The sequence below is a fragment of the Mya arenaria genome, chromosome 4, assembly GCF_026914265.1.
Source record: "Mya arenaria isolate MELC-2E11 chromosome 4, ASM2691426v1".
NCBI classification, from domain to species: domain Eukaryota; kingdom Metazoa; phylum Mollusca; class Bivalvia; order Myida; family Myidae; genus Mya; species Mya arenaria.
This window is the reverse complement of record NC_069125.1, coordinates 14575618-14599060: the sequence shown is the minus strand read 5'-3', so window position 1 is coordinate 14599060 and position 23443 is coordinate 14575618. Positions and strand designations below refer to the sequence as shown.

The 23443-nt window shown below is 34.3% G+C and overlaps 1 protein-coding gene across 1 annotated transcript in view; it reads left to right on the top strand.

Moving 5' to 3' along the window:
- The first annotated feature begins 468 nt into the window (after positions 1-468).
- LOC128230648 (gamma-aminobutyric acid type B receptor subunit 2-like) overlaps positions 469-23443 on the top strand; it is a 34585-nt gene continuing 11610 nt past the window's right edge. Inside the window, exons 1-18 of the mRNA XM_052943092.1 lie at positions 469-636; positions 4394-4531; positions 10363-10545; positions 10934-11035; positions 11950-12015; positions 14003-14200; positions 15544-15605; positions 16153-16324; positions 16788-16848; positions 17062-17154; positions 17389-17539; positions 18809-18941; positions 19624-19731; positions 20188-20310; positions 20595-20696; positions 20967-21191; positions 21288-21452; positions 21756-21921. Of these exons, the coding sequence (XP_052799052.1) occupies positions 469-636; positions 4394-4531; positions 10363-10545; positions 10934-11035; positions 11950-12015; positions 14003-14200; positions 15544-15605; positions 16153-16324; positions 16788-16848; positions 17062-17154; positions 17389-17539; positions 18809-18941; positions 19624-19731; positions 20188-20310; positions 20595-20696; positions 20967-21191; positions 21288-21452; positions 21756-21921 (2416 nt within the window). The remainder of the gene's footprint in view (positions 637-4393; positions 4532-10362; positions 10546-10933; positions 11036-11949; positions 12016-14002; positions 14201-15543; positions 15606-16152; positions 16325-16787; positions 16849-17061; positions 17155-17388; positions 17540-18808; positions 18942-19623; positions 19732-20187; positions 20311-20594; positions 20697-20966; positions 21192-21287; positions 21453-21755; positions 21922-23443) is intronic.

The following is a 23443-nucleotide window of genomic DNA, read 5'->3' as shown; positions in this document are numbered from 1 at the left end:
ATTTGTTTCCGATAAGAAATGGCTGAAGTTTTAAGGTGCACATTTGCGACGTTCCATTTTGATTTGAAAAGTGACAAATATTAAGACAAGTGTTTTAGTGAAATGATGATGAACAACACGTTTCAACAATCGTTCGTATCCAGGGAGAATTAATTGGAGGGCTCTTTCTAATTTCGGCAATTTCATAACACGATAATTTCCCCAGCTTCCAACTTTAACAATTAAAAATAAAAAGATCAAAGATATATGGTTCTAGGTTCAATGTAAAAACACATGCACAATTATACTGGAGATTCACTGATATTCTTCAATTGCGTTATGAATTTCAAAACCATCAGTTTTTAGTTTGAACTTTTTAGTAAAAATAGTAACAATAAGTGAATTAATATGCAATGTTCGGAGCGCGTTCTGGTTTTTATGTTAGCAACACTGTGTCAATTCAACGTTGGTCACAGCAGGAAAGGTGAGATGGGTCGGATTGTGATCGCCGGGTTGTTTCCTTTGTCAGACAGGGTCCCAGAGGGGCACATCGGGCGTGGAGTTCAACCCGCGGTGGAACTTGCCCTGGGCATGATCAACAACGAGACATCCATCCTGCCTAAACATCATCTTGACATTGTCCAAAGCGACACTCAAGTAAGCATTTCTATACATGCATGCATTACTTTGAGTTCACGCCAGTATGTGTCGAAACTGAAATTAACATTCCCTGCGTGTCATTGTTACATTTATCGTTCTAAACCATAACATTTCTCTCAACAAGAGAGTCGATTTAATTGTAAAAGTAACTATTATTTCTAAATGCATTGTACGACTGCTAACGCATGACATATTCTGAATTTCCAAACAAAACCTTCAATTTGATAAGTGACCAGAACACAAGCTTGACAAAGTAACCTTTCTATAACTATATTTGGTCGCTCGTTCGTTTATAAGACGATCTCATAGTATGTGAAAGCACACCGAAAAGGCATTTCAGGTGCAATAGGCGTGTTGATTTTTTTTATATGGCACCCCCTTGCCAGATGAGTCACCCACAAAAACGCGTAACTTCCTATTTCTTTTGACATTACACTAAAACACAATTAAATATATATTTATTAGTTATACAAAAACTTCAATTTTAAAAATGAAATACATAACGGGCACAAATCGCGATTGTTAGGGAATCTACATGAAAGCTACACTGATATTATAGTATTCGCTTAATGACGTCAGTAAACAACGTCGCATGCGCCTTTTGGTGAATTGTACAACACATGATAGATATGTTTATGCTAATTAACCTTAGTACTTCACTCAAACAGCAATATATCATTTTAGTTCAACAGGATTACTAACTTCACAGTGGAAGTCAAAGCAATATCATTATAAACCCTGCAACAATGCCATGTTTAAGAATCTGGAAATGGTACATGTTCAATTTTCATCAACTAAAAACGATTAAACGCATCCATCAAATAATGCAAATTGCAATTCAAACCAAAACAAATCCGTTTCCTTATACATTGCCAATTTAGCTCGGGCAAATAACATTTCAAATCTAAACCTCCGATTATGATAAGCCCATGTAAACGCATTTTAACAAACTTTTGGATTTGTTCGAAACGCTAACTAAATAGTACGACGATCAAAAAACTACATTCAAAAAAGAACAATAACAGCAGTGTGCTAATATTTTTTCCCAGATACGAGCGTCTTGTCAAACAATAACACGATATCTTAGGTTATCCATACTTCTGTTATTCTAAGTTACGGAAATAGTTTGTTTTCTATAGAATATAATGAATGTTTAATGAACATTTCCTCTTTTCATTTTGTTGTGTGGTAATTGAGATTTTGATTTTAATATATTTTGCGTTTATCATGACATTTATCGAGATGTTTAATTCGCGCTTTATATCAGTTTGACCCAGGTCGTTCTTGCAAAACTCCGCCTACAGAGGTCACGAAAGGTCAAGAGTCAACGCAAACTTTATCGTACTGATAATAAATTGCATATGAAAATATCTTCATATACTTTTAACATGTGATAAAATTTCTGAATCCCTGCAACAAAAAAAGGAAAATTGAATCACGTTTTTCTTTAAATAAAAGAGCTGAGTTCCATACATAATAGACATTAACTTCCGTACGATCGTGAAGGCTCAATTGTGGCCCCGCAAATTCTCAAAAAAACCATTATGGTGTTTGAAACATATGTTTAAATAAACTTTAAATTTAACGTTAAATAATGCCTAACCCATGGAAACGTTTTTTTTTTACTTTTACAAATAATTAAACAAATATGTTATGCATATAGGGTTGTACAAAAGTTGTTTTTGTCATTTTTGATGAATTTGAGAACTGTTTTGTCACTCCCTTGAACAGTACTTATAGTGCCTACGTATAGCGCTTCCCATACGCAGTATATGATTAAAATAACTTGGATTTATGATATGCGGCCACTTTCAGTTTTCTTTTTGAATAATTCACGAGAATCGGTCAAAAAATCAATTCTATACCTAAATCTATTTGTTTGGAAGTATTTTGAAAATTGTGTTGTGAATAAAACACACAGTCTATATAGTGTGTTTATACTAGGCTTATGATTATATTATGCACCAAAGTTTATTTCTTGTTTATGCGAATTTGCGGGGGTTAAAATGAACCTCGTGAACCAACCCCTCTACCGGTTTTGTCTGGATTTGTTTGTCCAGCCAAACAAAAGATAACGCAACTTGCGTTCCTCTAACATTAATGGATTAAAGGTATCCTTTTTCTAACAAAACAATCCCAACATCACAATTGAGTCGCATTTTGTAATATCACATGGGAGTTATGCTGCTATGATCCGAAACAGTAAATTAATATCCGCTTTTACACTCTTCACCAAACGTCATTAACAAAGCAAATGAGTGGCCGTCATCATGAGTTTGTATGTTTTCTTTTATTTCGCAGATTAGTAGTTTCTGGGGAGAAGTTATTAAAATGATTCTGCAGATACGTAATTGCATTTATAACATAATTTACGGCGCAGGAGTGATATAACCCTATGTAATAATTTTCATAAATAACTAGTGTAATAACTATGCAAATTAGGTAACCGTTTCACAGATAAAATGTATTCATACGCGCTGTCAAAAAATGTAATCAAACATTAAAAGAAACCATGTCGGTGTCAACAAACTCAAGTCCACGATGAAACGAATGGTGAAGAAGGCTGGGCTAATTCCAAACAATCACCTCCCTGATCACAGCGCCAGAAAATACATCGTCCAGAAATTGAATGATAACAATGTTCCTGCGAACCAGATTATTTATGCAAACATCGGTACACAAAAACATTGCTTTCTTTAAACAACTTTAGCCACATAAATCTGAATCAACACAAGAAAGTGTCCAGCATCATGTACTCCAGTCAAAATACCCGTCTACTTCATTGCAAAATGCTTATTCTAGGCAGTTCGCCAGCAATGCTCATGTTCACAACTGCCACAGTCACTGATTCCACATCAAATCTCACTTTTTTCTGGTGGATTTTACAACATTTATGGTGCTCCAATTCACGGAGGTAATGTCCCAGTGCACATCAAAACCATGCTGTAATCGACCCGCTACAAAGCGAATTTGCACTATTGAAAGCGACTGTGACGCTGACTTATGTTCTTTTTCAACTTCAACCGCCAAATGACGTGCACACCTGCGTGATTACTAATGACGTCACGCAGTTATGACGTTGCTCTTTTTATTGATTTGCTTGATTTAAATGGATTGAAATATTTATTTTTGTTGTTTTAATGTAAATCCTTTGAAAATCGGTTGATAATTTAGACATGATTTATGTTGTTTTTTATTGTAAATAAAACGTTTGTATGTCGGGCTATTTTCTTTCTCGCGGATGAAGCATCCTAATAACACACAATGTTAATACTTCGCACTAATATATATGCAAAAACTACAGAAACATGCTCAGTAGAAAAAGTTTAAACATAAACCCGGTTTAGTGGCAATGGGCAACGCCAAAGACATAGAACACAAATTCAAATGTATTGAAGAAACATTGACCTAGATTTCAACCGTAAATGAGTTAAGTTATAAATAGAATCTTAAAATCGTGTTTATTGTGTATCAAATGTATTAAACTCGTCATTTAAAAACGATAAAAACTCGACAGAGCTTCGTTAATAAATTCGATACAAAAAAAACCACTCATTTAAGATCCTCTATATATGTTTATTTGTTTCTTTAAATTGGTGCTCACTTTTAGTTCATATGTATCAAAGCATTTATTGGGAAAAAAAATGAAAAATGGCTTACAATGAGAGAAACTGTTTATATAATAGGAATAGTTTATAACACGCTTTTAAGGAAACATTACTCTGTATGCTGAATGTAATATGTTTACCTTCAGTGTGACATGGCGGTGGCGACAAAGTTCTTTTTTGACCTCGTCGCCAGCAACAATACCGTTGTCATGGTGTTTGGAGACGCATGTTCAGCCGTGTCAGGACCCATCGCTGAAATATCAAAGGAATGGAATGTCTGGCTGGTAGGTAACAGGAAATCTTTAGGCAACAAAAATAAGTTGATAATAACTGTTGGCAACCTCAGTCGATGACATACTGTAATATGTAAAGCTCATATGAAAGATTTAGATTTTACCTTTGACTACAGATATTTTTGAAGAATGAGTAAGGATGCACGGACTGTCATTCTGTCGCAGTCAAGCTCAAGTTTTTAATTAACTTTTTCTAAGAGTGAAATGCACGAGAAATTTAGTTTTAGGTGCCGTCTTCCGCCCAAACTCTCAAGTCGATATTCGCTGAAGCATTGATTCTGGTTGAATGTTGATTTACGTAATGTCGGATTAAAAGTTTTCAATGACACAAGGTCGTAAACATCAACGCAGATTGTCATATAGCAGTACAAAAAGAAATGTAAAACATTTCGAAGTGTCTGCGATATCATTTGAAAGTCATTTCTAACTTACTGGCGTCGCACAAGAATATGTTGGATGTCTGATAATATTGTTGACATAACACTTTGGTTATTGTTTAAGTTAAATACTCATTCAACATTATTATCCCTAATATTAAAGTTCACATAATTACTAAACAGTCAAAGCTTAAAACAGCGTGAATAATGTAAAGAAAAAAATCACACAAGATACTGGTACGTTATAAGAGAAAATGAAGCCAGCGAAACGGAGTGGTGGAAGCGGTTAGGAACACACATATGTAAAAAAGGTTGTATTTAGGGTATGCAGCGGTTGAGCAAAATGTACAAAAGTTCAATGGCGCTTTGGAATAACTCTAATGTACACATGAAAAGAAAGTAAAGCAAGTATATACTGGTTTGCAACTGAGGCAAGAACAAAAATACATATTTAGGCCAACGGGTGAAAATGATAAAGAGAAACACAAAACACAATTACGCATTTCAACATAACATTCCATATTCATCAATTAAAGAGAAGTAAAACATAGCAATGCTTTCGCATCAACAGTGGTTCAGAACTGAAGTGAAACATCGCACTGAACAAAAGGGATATGAAGCGAAGCATACATGTATTCTAATGTATCAAAACATACGCAAAGTGCAAATAAAATCCGTAAAGCCTTTGCATGTGAAACATCACACAATGAAAAATGTATTTAATTTTCACATTGCTGACATAGATTTCACGTATGTATAACGTGTATATTGATGCCATCAACGGACTATATTCAAGAACTACGTCCGATCTTTGAATGCAATGGTAATGCGTCAAAACATCCACATATATGCAAACGGTAGACCAACTAAAAGCGTATATAATCATTTCATCTACACTAGCCTCAGCAATCTTCTAATCTCTCTGCTGAGATAAGTTCCAACTAAAATAATACAGTTGTTTGATTTCGCAATTAGCATTCCGGGAATTTGCGTTATCCGGTTAACTAAATAAAGCAGTATTTAATATAACTTTGTTTGGACTGTCTTTTCTGCCTGAAAACGAAATGCAAATGAGAAGTGTGTTTTTCTATTCCGTATATCTGGTTTCGAAGACATTTGTCAAGTTTTATTCACATCCACAGTATGATTTAGGACTTCAAGTGGGCCAGACATTTGCCAAGGTTTTATACAAAGCCACAGTATGATTTGGACTTCAAGTGGGCCGGGCATTTGTTGATGGTTAGGTGCTCCCTTTTCTGTAATTTTATTATAACAACTTTAAAAGTTTCTTTAATGTATAAATAAAAGTTTTATATTTTTATTATTTTACTTCTTTAATTTAAATCGGACTGCATGTACACAACCACTTGCATATAAACCGACACATGGAACTAAATATTAATGACACGACTTTCATTCACAACATTGTACTAAAACAATCCATTTTATAACAATAAATAATATTCACCAGCCGATTGGCAATATTTCTACTTAAAAACGTCCCTTATGAGATAATAAGGGGATTTCATAGGTCTTTGTTATCTCAATTACGCCGCTGTTTCTATTCTCTGTGTTTTAATTAAACGTTCGCATGGATGAGAATGTGACAGAAAAAGCAATTTATATTATTGCTGGTTATATAGTTTTGCATCTTCTCATGGAATAGGTAAAATAATGCTTTGGTATTAATGTTTTCACACTAACTATGACGTTTATTATTATATACGTGACATACGTGTTATAAAAAAGGAAACATCAATAGTTTCATTATTAAGTTTCCATGACCTACAAGTTGCGAAATGTATAATTATATCATTTGACAATCGATCCACATTGATTTAAAGTAAAACAAAAGGCGATATGAAAGTTTCTAAACAAGCCTTCCGACGTTCATCTGTCAAGACGGAAAAAAGGTAGCGGACGCAAGAAAGACAGAGCCTAAATGAGATGTGTTCATCATCTTCGAAAATGTCAAAAATGACAGTTCAGTTTGTTGAAGATTGCACGAATGCCGTCTTAAGTCTGATACTGATATTGAAAGTTGCCCTCTTGGAGATGTTTTTGGGGAATATAATAATTGGTAACATTCTCAAAGGTTAAGTGGTGTTCTCAAACATCTGTATTCACGAGGGACAGTTAATGCTTAATGCCAATGTAGCTCGTTTAATATAAATCATTCAGATTATAAGTTCAAATATGTACATTTAAGGGATCTGTAGCTTACTATAAATACTAATAATTAAACCTGAGGTGAATAATTAAGTCTGGTAAAGACGTCTAAGGTGAAGTTTACCGAGTTAAATCGAAAATTTGAAATACAACCTTTTTGATTCACAAATACCAGTGGTGATTACCCTATGGGTATATGAATGTCTGTAAACAATATTTGCTGCTGAAAATGTATTCAAGACATATGAATTAAGTCGTTATATTTATCAATTATAGCGGTCTTAATTGCCAATTAGTAAAAATGTAAAAAAGAGTTTTTATTTTATTTCTCAAGTCAAAATAATATCACTACAATATCATTTTATAGTATAAAAAAGTACAATTTATCAAGCTAAAATTTCTCTTTTCTTAGGAAGCATTTGTTTTGCGGTTGGCTGGTTTTGTATTATCATCGAGGTATATAGACGTCTTCATCAAAACTCAGTCTCTGCATACAAAAAAATCACAATACCCTGAATAGGGCTCTAAACTGAACTTTTGGTGTTTTCTAAATCTACCACTTTGTTCTCATTTCATAGTTTCTTATTTGTTTCCATGTCTGACTCTATTAAACCAATAGTCTTAGTTTAAGAATCCAAATGGCTGAAATAGGTCGATGGTCTTTTATGTATGTCCCGTCAAGCACCAAAAACTCTTTTATCGTTAAGTATCACCAACTCTGAGCAGTATAATCACGACACCATTTATAAAAGAAAATACCGAAGTTAGATTATCCGAACAAATGGAACAACGCGATAAAATTGCAAACCGGTGCTTACATTGGCAATAGGTTACCGGTAATCACAGAGATAGATGGGACGATTGACAAGCGTCTCTCGGATGTCACGCGAAGGGAAGATTAATTCTTTTCTCATTAGTCCGCCTGCCATGCGTAATTTATTCTCGTGTGACGAGGGGTCGATATGGCGACATATTACTTAAAGACCTCTTTTATGTGAATGGACGTCCACTGATATCATGTCGCCGAAGTACAGGAATAACTTATTGAAGAGCAGCAAAGTACACACGATACATTTTAGATTGATTTTGTGGAAGAGCCCAGTAGAACCAAACATTCACAGGTTGAATAAAATACCAGTAATGTATGGAAACGTACCAATACAACATATATATGAATAAGATGAACAATTACAGAATACTTTAAAATATATAAAAAACCATAACGTACATAAACCTGTCATAATGTTGCTCGTTCAGCGTGGAAAACTGATTGAATACATTTTGTTAAAGTAAAGAGTCCGATTAAGCAGAAATATCTAGCGACCAGCTTTTTCTACTTTGGTAGTGGCTAACATGACAAGCAAATATCGCCCGTCAAAGTTTATTTTGCGCGACTTTATATGGGAAGAGCGTGTACACATATTTGCAATACAATCACAATTTGTTTTGTTGGTATCCTTCTACTTAGGAAAATGACTTTATGGCGACGAATAGTTTCATTTGATTTCTGTGACACATGCGCCACGTGCATTTTAAGCAAAACTCCAGATAGGTTAATATTAATACAATAATAAGACTATTACACTCTAGTTTTGAAAACTTACTTTAATCGTGGTTAGTGGTGCACTGATCAAACGCCACATAATTGACATACAAGCAGGCAATTACCAATCAAAACAACAACAAATTATGTACATCAGCTTTAATGGTTTATCAATACATTTATTTTGCCGCTTTAAACACATGGTGAGAGACACATACGTGGCAGAATTGGTCAGGAATGTTGGTTTTTAATTGATATTAGTAGGCATTTATTTATTTTATAATAAAGAAGCAATCACCATCCTAGACTATTAACGCCATCTAATGGTTAGACCGGCTTTTAAAGTTAAAGCTTCACACTTACTCAAAAATTTTACATTCAACGTGAACATGAGATATATAATTGATATCATTTTACATGGTTTGATCTCAACGAAACACGACAGGACAGGACACAGTCATATTCATCAGGCAAAAGATCGGAAACAGTGTTAGAAACATATTAAATCAATCAGTGTCGAACAATGTTGAATCAACGTCAAAAAATCATATCTTCAACACATGTTTAGATAAAATCACATCATTACTGTCGGAAAGATTTCCCCATTAGGAGATTGATCAATCTTTTTTGATATATGGTTCCTCCCAAAAACCCTAAAATCAAACCGCCCCAAGCTCATAAACAATTCTCAACAAATATTGACGGCAATGGCGCTATGCTGTGTGTACATTTGAGTAACTAGCATATAATATTATCATAAAATCATACAACTCTTGGCAAACCGAATGACTTTTCTTCTTCGATGTGCCGCATATCTGAGAACCAAACAGGGTTTAGATGCACTACGACTACGTGTCAATGGCTTTTCAATTTCGCTTTGTGTTATATTGAACTCCAGCTTTACAAATTACAGTACATATCTGCCAATACAAGTAGTGTACGACATGTTATATCAAGAGCTAAACTTTTGACTCTGACTGAATAATAAGAAATACTTTGTCGTCTGCTCAAGCATTCATAATTAGAGTAATTGGTTTGAACAAGATTGACTTTGGTGGGATGTGAGTGAATGTGTATTGGAAGCGTGGATCGTCATAAGTGTAAATAGATCAGCCTCACGGTTGGAAATGAAGAATACATTTCGAAGAACTTGGAATGATTCAAAATTCGTTGAAAATGAAAGCGAGAAATTCCTTGATATTAAATTGAAATCTAGTTAGGGGTTTTGACTGAAATCAATAAAACAGAACTCCAAGCCAGAGATTTAGTCTTAGCATTTATATTGAAGTCTCATTATACGATTTAGATTAATAGAATTTGATCAAAATATTGAGGAAATGAAATCGATCCGAGGCTTGCTAGCTTAATCAAATATTATAAGCCAAATTTAAAAAAAATCCTGACAGTTTTCACAAGTCAGTGTCTTGTTGGTGTTGGCGACAGTATTTTGTAGACTCAGCTCCTGGCAAAGGTATACCAAAAATAAATGGGATATTCAAACGAAAAGTGAAACGTTGAATATATATGCGAGAATAAAATCAGTTGATTGCGCATATTGTTTTGGAGACTGGCGGTTTAGGTAAGACAGTTTGTAAAATGAAAAAGTTTGTATTTCGTCCTCGCAATGAATTAAATTTTATTCATCTTCCATGTTAATCAATGTGTAAACATAAACTATACATTCATATCTTATTGGTGTCTGTATATAAAATGTATAACCGTTTTTCATTCAGTTGTCTTACGCCGACATGGACCCGGCTTTGTCGGACCGAAAGAAGTACCACAACTTCTACAGGACGGTTCCCAGCGATAACGACTTCAACCCGGCCCGTCTTGCGCTTCTCAACGAGTTCAACTGGACCTCCGTGGGAACCATTTTCCAAGGAGTCACTAAGGGAACGGCTAGATATGGGCATGTGCGTAGTGTTGATAAATGTTAACACGTCTGTGTTTCAAAATCAACGTCAAGGTATTGTCAATCCATTTGTGACGTGATAATGACGTTTGCCTTGACTACTTTGAAGTAACATTCCATAACAGTATAGGCCATGCGGTGGCGAACTGTATAAGTGCGTATATACATGTCTAGCAGAAGAAAACTTAGTTTTTTAAATGCATTCGACAAGAACAAATAAGTTTTGTCTCATTCGTTTACAGCATGATATGCTATCGCGTATAAGCTTTTAATTGACTCATGTGAATACTCTTATTGATCTGCCTTAATGCATTGTTCAATAATATTATGTCAATCGATTACAAGTGATTTAAATTTTCGAGTTTACCTGTACGTGTGTTTTTTTCTAGGCCCACAACAATCTTGCGTCGCTGTTGGAGAAAGCGGACATTGAAATTGTGAAATCTGTTGCTTTTGTCAATGATCCGGAACACGCCATTAAAGAACTAAAGGTACTTTTAAGACGATATATGATGTCGTGTGATTTCGACACATTTAAAAATATTTGACGCTTTGTTTCTGTAAGGATAATTTATTTCGTATGTGTAATTATTCAAACAATATTATATACATCCAGTTTAAACGAGAATTTTGACTTTATTTAAGTCTTCAACGGGTAAATATTAGATTAACAACGCCAAACATAATTCGTAGCAACGTTAACGTAAAGTTTAGACAAATGAAAACCAGCTTTTTCCAATATTGAAAATAACAATTGTATTTTAACGTCGTGTATGTGTATGGTATATTAACAATATTGATTACGTGTGATTGAAATCACCAGAACAATCTAGTCTTGGAATATTCAACTCAACTCAACTTTATTCAGTACATAAAGGCCGCCGTCCCAAATTCATACTTTTATATATACGTCATTAATGAAAATACAGTGGTGTCATTGCTTAATACAAACTGTATACAAATCTCAATATTAATCTGCCATTTTTAACAAGGAAAAATGAATATTGCCTCTTGTCTAATAACAAAATAATTATCTGACTGTAGGAGTCTGTAAAGGGCATGTAGGACAGATCCACCCGTATACCAGCCATATAAAAACTCATTTCATAGAGTAGAGAACCCCGGGCATAAAAACATGAAAACCGATAAAAACTCATTTCATAGAGTAGAGAACCCCGGGCATAAAAACATGAAAAACGCATGAATATTTTGTTTTAATGTTCTTTCTCACAGATAACTTTACGTACACCACTTGCTAAACTGGGAAGACGGGGATCATTCGAACATCATTTTGTTTGATTATATTAACGACGTTAGAAAGCATCATTGCAACACCGTTTTGTGAAATAATACACCACTCTTGCAAACCAGTTTTACATACACTTGCTTTGTTTTCAATTGTTAGATGGCAGACGTACGTATAATTATAGGGAATTTTGACGAACAGATGGCACGTTTGGTGTTTTGCCATGTAAGTATAAGATAATTTATGTACTGTTTGTAATATGCTATGTTTATACAGTTAACAACTGTTCTAACGGTTTACAAATTCCAATCTTAAGCAATAAATCTTGAACATAATCAACAATGAAGATTCTGTAGCGTCCTTATTGCTTTTTTTGCCGCACCTTCAACAATTCAACGAGTTATACCCTTTCGTAATAAATATGCCTACGCACAGTTTATATGTTATTTGTTTTCAAATGAGAAGAGATTCTTAAATTCATTCACTAGAGGTATCTCTTTATATCTGAACAAGATTTTGTGTCGCTAAAACAACGTAGAAAAACACGGTAACATTAAATAAAATCACTTCAGTGTTAAATCATATCCCTTTATATTGAACATCGAAAAATAGAGCTATTAACAATATCGTCAGAGAATGTCAGCTGCACGAAACATTCCACATATCATATTTAGTCAACTATTGTTATTAATCGTTGATTTTATATACATATGTCCGTTTAAACTCTTGGAAAGCTTATGCAATTCATTTTGTAAATACATTGTAAAAAAACAAGGATAAGTCAACTCTAAACGGGATAATATTGAGTAGTGTATGGCATGCTTTATGCTTAAAGGTATGTAATGAAATCAAACATGAGAAATGTATAAACATCTTTCCGTAAGCCAGCTACAAATAAAAAAAATATAGGAGTATTATGCTTGCAATTACTCTCTTGTCTCTCGTCGTATTATACAGCTATTGTTACTGGTTATTGCTACTGAAAGAATTAGTAAAAAATGTTTTATAGTTTTTGGCTTTATCTGGAAATATAAAAGACCTTATATCCGGTGTTTGAACAAATAACAGGTTAAATCATATCAGTCTGTCAAGCGCTCTATTCAATTATTGGAACAGGAACTCCGACGAGTTATAATGTAATTGTTTATTGATGCCTTACAAATGGTGTAACATAGACGTCAATTGAAATAATAAATGTTGTCGTGGATTTTCAGAATTGAGATGTACATAGTCCCGTCTTTATGACGTGCTACAAACAAGAATGGTTTATGTCAAAATGAGAAATTACTCACTTTCCGAGATATATAGCTGCCGCCTGGGAATAATCCGAATATTAAAGGCATCATTCTAAATCATACAGCTCAATCTTTCTCCCCTAGAAGATATAACTTAAGATGGTTTAAGTAATTACTTTGAAAGGAGAGCAATACATTTCAGTCTAAAAGATTTTCCTAGCCGATTAGGGTATCTTTTTAGAAATAAGTATTTCTTCAAGTATAAGAACATATTTAAATTTCAAAGTTGTATTTTATTAATATGCGACCAGGTCCCGTCTATGATGTGAAAGATGTACATGTTATGTGGGAAGGGACGAGAAAAACGATGTTGAATTACAAAGTACATGAGCTAATTTGAAATAAAAAGTAATGGGATGGGTATATAAAATGAATGGGTAGGGAACATGTAGTGAGGGAATTAACAGGAATTGGATTTAGAGGGTATTGATAGGGGTATATGTAGTTATGGAATGGGCGAGCGAAGTAGGTTGAATGAAATGGTAAATGCAATAAGGCGTATAGGTACTAAGGGGACTGAGGTATAGGTAGTGATACACATAGGGCATGAAGATGGTGGATACGATAATAGGAACTAGTGTGTATAAGGGGGTGGATATTTAGAGAATATCACTAAAGATGACTGTAGTGAGGCAATAAGATAATATGAAAGGGAACTCGTGATTGACAGGATGGTGGGAAGGTGCTAGTTATTAGTAAGAGTGTACAATCTGTAATATGCTACTCCTACTACTTCAAGACCATTATGTCCCTATAAATATTTTATTACAACATTACAGCATGTGTCCAGGCTTTATATAATTTTGTAAAAAACAAAAAGTGCATGCCTTTTGCATTTTAAAGATAATTGGCCTATATTATTTCGTTTTATTTCTTTGATTGCATTACACTGTTAGCTAATCGTTGTGATTTTCTAGGCGTATCAAAACGGGATGTACGGTCCAAAGTACCAGTGGATCATTCTGAGCGGGTACCGGAAGAATTGGTGGACGTTCGCGGACCCTGCCTACAACATGACGTGCTCCCTAGCGGAACTGAACACCACCGTATATGGCTACATCGCCACTGATATTCTCCCCCTCTCTAGTAGCAGAAGACGTACAGAGTCAGGCCTGGTCAGTTGAATTCAAGTTATATATACATATGTGCGTGTACAATTGGCCTTTATTGTGGTCAGTAATACAAATGGAAAATTCCAGCCCCATCAATTTCTCCTCTGATCAAACAATCAAACTTACATGCAAGGTTGATCATGGATAGAACCCACTTCCTTGTATGCATTGTATTAAATTCGCTTATTTACACTTTTTAAACACGAACAGCTTTGTTAGACGTTGTTTTAATAAATATGCAATTGCGTAGAAAAGACAATATTCATTAAGCATGAGTTATAATGTCACTTATAGAAAATTATATATAAATAGTATGACGTTATCAAATCAAAAAGACCGTGTCATATGCGCATCTATTTCCTTGAACAGTGAGAATTGTCAACTTCAGAAGGAAAGAAAATGATAAGCAAATACTCCAATTGGTATATGGAGATATGTTGAAACATTGTCTGAGTGAACAATTTGCCTTACAAAGTCAGAATTGTGCAAGGGACGTAGATCTTTATGACTAACACAATGTGGCAATAAATAGGCTAGCAATAGCAAGGGTCTTCGTGGTAACACAATTATGACTGCCATTAAGAGCACTTTGGTTCTTTCCCAGAATCTGTAAGACTTTGGTAATTGCATTTAAAAGGAACAACATTTCTTTTAGTGTTTCCTCGAAGGAATATCATTTCTAGACAGTTGAGCGCTGTCAGTTCGGCCAAAACGATAGCTATGTTGATAAATATTATATTGATAAATATATATGCTATTTTATCCATAAGTTAAGAACAGAAGATATATACATTAGAGCAAAGAATTTAAACTGAACATGAATGAATCCGATATATACACAAATATGACAAAACCTTCTATCCATTCAAAACGTGAACAGTAGCATTTAAACCATATCAAAGGCACGTCAAACGCATGTTTAAGTTATTGGATAATCATAAGTAAACTTAAATCGAGTATTAAATATTTAGAGCTTTAATTTCAAAATTGCAAGTTCTATTTGCAAACTGTGGACAAAATAAAAAAATAAAAGTATGTACGGTTAATTCAATGCATATATCATACGAGTAAGCATCAATATACAATGTTGAACAAATAAATGTCTGATTACATCTACATTATAAATAAATTAATTTGCGAACATGCATATTACTTTTGACATCATGGAAATGTTTTATAACTTGAGAGGGTATAACTTTACGGTTTTTGGGATACAAAAGTGTGCAAACATATTATTGAATTAAAACCCAATGGCAAATTGATCAACACTCTTATTTATTAATATGGGATATGTATTAAAATGTTTAAGTTCTGTCTTATTAACGTCTCTGTATTCCATCTTACAGACGCCTCAAAAATATCACAAGGAATATAACCGAATTCGGCGTCAAGCTGGGACCCCATACAGGTTAACTTACAATTGTTGTTTGATATTGAGTTTTAAATAAAAGATATTCCGAATCAAACCCATCATTTCAAAGACATTGCACATTCGTCATTCTTTATTTGCGTTATCAATTTAAGTAATGCCTTGGGTATAGGTTAAATTAAAGCAGTACATATTATTATAGTGTAGAACGGTTTGAAGTAAAACATTTGTCTGAACTGTCTATTAAAGTGTTTATCGAAACAAGATAAAACTCGAGGTATTGTCATTGTTAATGGCGTGACAGTGGGCAGGCAAAAAAAATCATCTTTAAATCGAAAACCTTAATTAGAAACTGTATGCATGTACCACGCAAGACTAATTTCACTTTATCGAATACTTGTTTTTTTAAAACTTCTCAAAAATCAGACAAAATACGTACTGATATGGTTAAGGCTCTGAACAACTAGGAATAAAATGGTTATATAATATATGGCTTCACCAAATAGATTTTTGGAACATAGCAACGGCAAACTTTTTATGATTAATTATGATTCCTGTGAAACTTTTAATGTGTTTTGATATTCAGCAAGTATCACGGCTACGCCTTCGACGGCGTTTGGGTGATCGCCAAGGCGGTAGACGCTATCTTCCGGAAATGGGGTGGGGACGGTCCTTCCGGTCACCATCTTAGTCGTGACCTTTTTCGGGGAAACCGAATACCATCAGCACTCAATGATACAAACTTCCGTGGTGTCACCGTAATGTTTATATCCACATCATCATCATCATCATCATCATCATCATCATCATCATCATCATCATCAACAACATCATCTTCATCATCATCATCATCATCATCATCGTCGTCGTCGTCATCATCATCTTCTCCTTCTTCTTCATCTTTTGGGCAGATACCACCAAAACTTGTCGCTACCAAGTTGCAACATAAAAGGACATCTGGTCCTGCGACAGAACCATTCGATCTATACAGATGCCTTTTAAGTGTATGTTACGGTTTGCTTCCATTTGATTTTTGTTTCTTGTCATCTGATGTTATACCAAAGCGTAAAGGCGCAGTAAACACAAACTATATAAAGCCTTTCGTATAGCGTTTAGTCTGAATTTGCAATGCATAATTGCTGGCTGGAAACAATGGGATTCAAATTAAGTGAAATTGTCGAGCTGTTATGTCTGTGATTGTTCTCAATATGGTACTTTCAGGGAACAATTAAATTTAGCAGCGGTGACAGGGTCGGAGCTGTCCTCTTAGAGCAATACCAAGGTAAAGCAGGATTATGTTATTTCGCTTTTGCTAAACACTCTTACCTTTCAGTAAAGTTATGTTCTGCAAGTCTGTATTTCATTACAGTTGTTTATTCCATTTTGCTTGACATTCCATCATTCAGTGAAATTATGTTCTGCAAGTTGGTATTTTATTACGGTTTTTAAACAAGAGTTTGCAGTACAATATAATTAAACAGGCATTTAATTTTAGGCGCTGGCATGGTGAAAATCTACGAGTACCACAGAATCAATGACGTCATCACAAACAAAAGCAAAGACAGTCGACCAATCATCTGGAGGGGCGGTGTGTTTAGTGAATATTTATTGTTTGGAAATTGCCTGATGTATTTGAGCCCGATTTTGCAATGACCATGTTAAATGACCTATTTATGCATATTTCGAAAAGAAAACATAAAATAAGCGACTGTTTTTCTATATAAATATCACTTCATCTTATAAAGATAAACCATCTCCTCATGATCAGATCAGAAAAGATACCACATGGAATCAAATGTTTGATCACAAACTTATATACCAGGAAATGGTCCTCCTATCGACCGGAAGCAAGTACGTGTGGAGTTCCAGCGCGTGCCCAATGGGGTCTACTATAGTATGTGTACTCTGTCTGGGATGGGCGTCACGGTGGCGGTCTTTTTTCTTATTGTTAACATTATCTTCCGGGAGCACAGGTGAGTTGATTATATCATAATGTGTCAGCATCCTTTTATGAATGTACCCTCGGTAATATGAATATCTGAATAAATTATATCGGTATGAATCAGTCCGAATATAGTCAATATATATATATATATATATATATATATATAACTAAATATTAGTCAGTCCGAAACTTACAAGTGTGTTGTGCAATGGTGGTGGCGAGAACAACAAAACAAATTTGTTCACTTCGTATTCACTAAAGACGGATAATTAAATCCAATAAAACATTTAGTTTGCCTGTAAAATATCAGCATTTCTTTTGCTTGCGTTTTTGGATTTTATCGCGCCATATCGTTTCTATCTCATCAGTACCAAGTGAAGAATATCACCAGCTTATTCATTTTCAGAGACATCTTATTACATTGTTCGAATCAATCTCCAATTACGGATGTTCATACAAGTTTGCCATTTTTTTGTTATACGATCAAGATAAGATGTTTACACAAAATAAAAAAATATATATATGATATAGATCCCTGAAAAAGTCAACGTTATTTAACAAGACGTAGAGATTTCTTGAAACTTCTAGTATTTCCTTAAGCTTGGAAAACATGCTGATTATTAAGAAAATGCAGGAAAGGTAATTAGGTATTGGGGTTATAATGGGGTTATATCAGTTTCTCGAATATATCAGGAACAATTAATAGTCAGTCAAAGGTCATCCAAATGGCAATGGAGATATAAATTATTTGATGACTGTCATATCCGGAAATTTTAAGAGTAGATTTCTGCAAATGGTTTTCTAAAAAGGTCATGTTATTGCGTTATTGAAATAGGATTATCTTTTGTCTGCCATGGTTATCCGCTTGGTTAGTGAGGGATTGTATGCATTTGTTAGCAAACAAATCCGAAAATAATGGCATGCGAGAAAAGACACCCGGCCCTCAATTTGGACATCCGTTAGGGGATGTTTAAAAAATAAGAGCTTGGTAGCGAACATATATTGTCAATTATAGTAAACTATATGTGGATTGTTTACTAAACAAAGGAATTGAAGCTTGTATAAAAATTTAACTTTAAAAGTTCATAATGTTACCCTTGCTTTTCCTCGAACCAAGGTTTAAAAAACAATGTAAGAAGCAATACACATTTGAACAATTAACACATCTCTTAGATCAGACCCTTTTGCCGGTATTCTAATAAAGATAATTTTTTCTAGTTATTTTCTTTCATATACATGTACATGTCTTTTATTGAACTCCGTTATTAAAATAACGCCAGTTGTATCTATTCTTTAGATATATCAAGATGTCATCCCCGAATCTGAACAACATTATAATAGTAGGTTGTATCCTCACCTACCTTAGCGTTTTTCTACTCGGTACCGACGGAGGGGTCATCAATATCAAGTACCTCAGATATATATGTACGGTAATGATCTGTTACAAACTCTTACATAATGTATACTCTTAAATTATGGTACGTACATCAATTAATAATAAAGTGCTTGTAATAATAGTTTGAGTGAGATATGTCTAGAATGTAGAAGAGATTTGAGAAAATAATGAATATCAAACTAAAAGTATCATTAACACAAACAATGGAACCTGTTGTACCTCCTTAAAAATAAGCAATCTTACACATGTACGTATACTTGTAGTGCGGTGAGTGGCAAATAGGTTATTAGTAATAAATGTGTTGATATGAGATATGCTGATGAGGCTAAAGGCCGCCATGCAGGTCAATTTAGAGCACTTATGAAAGGTCGAGTGAATAATCAAACATAATGATACAATGACAACTACGGGGACAAGGCAACACCGAAAAAAACGAATACAAACACCACTGACAGTTTGGACATGATGTTTAATTGTACTAAATTGAATATGTAAACGAGTTGGAGGAATGAGGTTATCATAGGAAAACACCATCATATGGTTACGGCGATGATAATCTTAAAAGTTTATTAATAGACAGTTCCTAACTGTACTGTAAGATAACTAAACATTATTGACTTCATGATTATTATTGTTATTGTAGAGTACTATAAAAGTGTTCGACCTCAACGGATATGTTAAATAATACGTTGCAACATATTTTCTTGACCTTTCAGTCGCGGGCATGGGTTCTGTCTATCGGGTTTACCCTCGCATTTGGCGCCATGTTCAGTAAAACATGGAGAGTACACTCGATATTTACCAACATCAAACTTCACAAGAAGGTAATATTGGGCGAGCTGGCAGCGATATGTAAATACTACCAATATAATTATTCTGTTCGAGCAGTAAAACAGCTTATATTTTAAAAGACAATGGTCTGAATATATGAATTTGTGTACAACCTACATATCATCCTGTAGATAATGAATTTATATTGGCAACAGTTCTTTAGTTTTTGCAATTTGCAGCCGTCCGTTCTTTTGCCTTGAGTTGTTTAGTAAAATATTGTTTGTACCCCTTAACTGAATTACAGTGGACATTGCAGACACATATTTTTGTAATTCTATGCAAATGTGGAAATACATTTACTAAGAGAAGCACTGTACTAGGCATGAACGATAATAGTATAAACAAAAATATAGAATTTAATTTTCTTTTAGAAATGTAATTCCCATGGTGTCATAATGTGCTTGTTAATTGTTTTATAAAATAGCATTTTACATTTATTATATTCACAGGTCATCAAAGACTACAAGCTGATTTTGGTTGTGACCGTGTTACTATTTATAGATGCAGCCTTACTAGTCACGTGGCAAATATTGGACCCTCTACAAACTTCCATCAAGAACCTCACTGTCATTGTGAGTAGTTTAGTGTGTTATTTCGTCGCTTAACTTTAACATACACTCGTAAGCAAACTGTCAATAAGCAGTTGGTAATAAGTCGGGAATAATAATGAATGGCTGAAAACAAAAAAAATCATTCTAAAGGTTGGTATGGGAAACGAATTTCCCTTCGGTGAAAAATAAGTCCAAATATAACCTAACCAGAACAGACAATAAACATGTATGCAGTCAATCATTTGAAACTATGAGCTGCAAATGTCGTACAGCTAGCAAACCCTTTCATTGCTTTACTCTTTCAGAAGGAAGGCGACTTGGACGTGATTCCTGTAGTTGAGTACTGTGTCAGTCACAAGATGACCATATGGCTCATACTCATATACGCATACAAAGGAATGCTCCTAGTAAGAAAATGCTGTCATTTCTGTCCTTAAATACCAGCATTGGAGTACTCTGGCACAAAGCCTCATTTGAAGAAAAAAGCACTAAATGGAAATCTATGACATTATGTGAAGTGGTTGGTAAACAGTATCCACCAAGAACCATAACATGTTGGGTTTCTTTTCCGTTTTAATGACACATGTAAAAATGACAATGTGGTTTTAAAAACTTATGTGTATTGTTGTTGGGGTTTTTTATACGACAATTTTCTACATGTTTTAATTATCTTGCAGGTGTTTGGCTGTTTTCTGGCCTGGGAAACCCGACAGGTCAGCATCCCCGCGCTCAACGACTCTAAATACATCGGCATGAGCGTCTACAACGTCGTCATCATGTGCATTTGTGGCGCCGCAGTCTCTTTCGTCATCAACGATCAGCCTACGTCATCATTCGTCATCATGGGATTCTTCATCATCTTTAGTACGACAATCACACTTTGTCTCGTCTTTATGCCAAAGGTAGGCAAAACTCATTGTATCATGTATTTCAAAACATGTTGTAAGTAAAAAGAACTACATCTTCACAGTTGTTTTACAATATTTTATGAAAAACAGATAATTGAAATCAAATGTGACCCAACGGGCGAAGAGCGGAGGATCAGAGCGAGGCTACAGAAACCAAAAAGGCAGTCGAGTCGAGATGAAATGACGTTTGACCTCCAGAAGAAGAATGACGATCTTCAAGCGGATAACATCCGGTGCAGAAATATCATTGCTGAGGTAGGATGAGGTCTGAAAAATCCAATACAGAAATTCGCTAATATGGGATGAATCTAATTTAACCTCTTAATTTTACATATTTAATATTATTCTTAGAGACAAATGCTAATGCATGATTCAAATGTATTTTCTACTTAAGAGTGAAGCGCCTCCGACACAGCATTTGAGAAAAACGATGAGACGATACACGTAATATCCTCAACCTTGTGGTTCATCAAATACACTTTTATAGAACACTTGCGCAAAACTAGAACAACATATTAAGACACTTCTTTCTGATTCAAATGTTACAACCATTTACAGAAGTTGCGACTTCTCCACAGCCTAATGGAACAACTAGGGGGTGATACACGAGAGATACATTACCTTGGACAACATGCAGCGGAGGTCCGGGAACCATCATTAATGGTCCACAGGAAAGTTATTGAGCTTCGTCTAGCAGATTCTTCGCCTAGTAAATTGTCAACGGGTATGGGCTGCTTCTCCATCTCTTGTTTGCATTAGAATATTTCGGCCAAACATGATTAATATTTAGTTTCGTATGCACACTTGAACAATTGAGGAATGGAAGCAGGGTTGTGTTGTTGTTGTTTTCTAATTTAATTGTGTTTTTATTTTTAATTCAATTTTAAAGCCGTTGATGGACTTGTGAACATGACACATATAAAGGTATTGATAAACAGTACAATCATCGGTGCACGCGGATGCCTCCTCATATATAAGAGACTGTTCGTAAATTTTGTTTTATTTATTTTGTTTTAATATCTCGGAGAATATTCCAAAGCATGTATTTTGTATTGTTGTTTTATAATATGTAGTGAATTATAACGTGAAAACATTTCCAATCAAAATCATCCTTAAATGGCATAAAAATGAATTCTGTGAAATTTAGTAAAAATGTACGGTGATGGAAATGAATGTGCCTGTTGCTGAGAATACAAACATTTTTAATATCGTTCATAGGTGCTGAAATGTAAATGGAATATGAACACTCAGCCTCTAGTACATATTATATTCAGATTTATCACTCTTGCACTCTTATTTAAATACATGCGTTCTGAATTAACCTCCCTCTCCATCGGATTAGATTTAGTTACATGGAATAAATGCTACAACACTCACTAAAATTGTTTCCAGAACTTGTTTTTATTTAAGCATTCTTAAAAAGAAGTAAGTACATAAACTGCCATTTTCGGAAAAATATTGCACATGAACACAACATTGAATCACATATTATTTTCTTGTTCATCAGTTTTGTTCTCTGAAGGAAATCTGCTTAAAACGATTGATTTATATTTAATATTTAAAACGCCTTTTACACATATGCTATTTGTAGTTGAGTACGCAAATGTTTTCGTATAAATATGAATATTACTTTGCTGTGATGAATGTGAGATTCAAATCTTCTGCTTTCATCAATCATCGCATGTGCACAGTATACTTTTCATTGCATATAACATTTTTACCCAATAATTGTGCCATTAACAAATTTGTTATGTTTAACATATTCATTACATTTACCAGACATTATAACCAATTCCAATAACTTAGAGGGTAACCAAGATATAACTCAAAAGTTCAGAAAAGGATTTCACAAAGACATATCAAATATATAAATATATTTTAATATATTTTGTAGCTTTCAAGAACATTCAAAAGACAGAAAAAAGGTCTAACCTATTCAGAAATGATCGTAGATGTATGTTTACCTTATGTATGTGCAAATAAAAAAACACCGTCAAATATATTCAAAACCACATTATTTTTAAGTAGCGAAACAATTTCTACCCTCTTACCTTATTTCATTATTTCATTATTTTTGAAGCCAAACAGAAGTGTACTTATTCGTATAAATGTCACGGCACGAAAGGAGGCACATAAATGCAACGGTTCCGTAGAAAAGTCGAAACGGATGATGCAATGTCTGCTATATGTGCGTTAATTTTTCAATCACACACTTTAATTCATTATCATTTACGACTCTGTTGTCA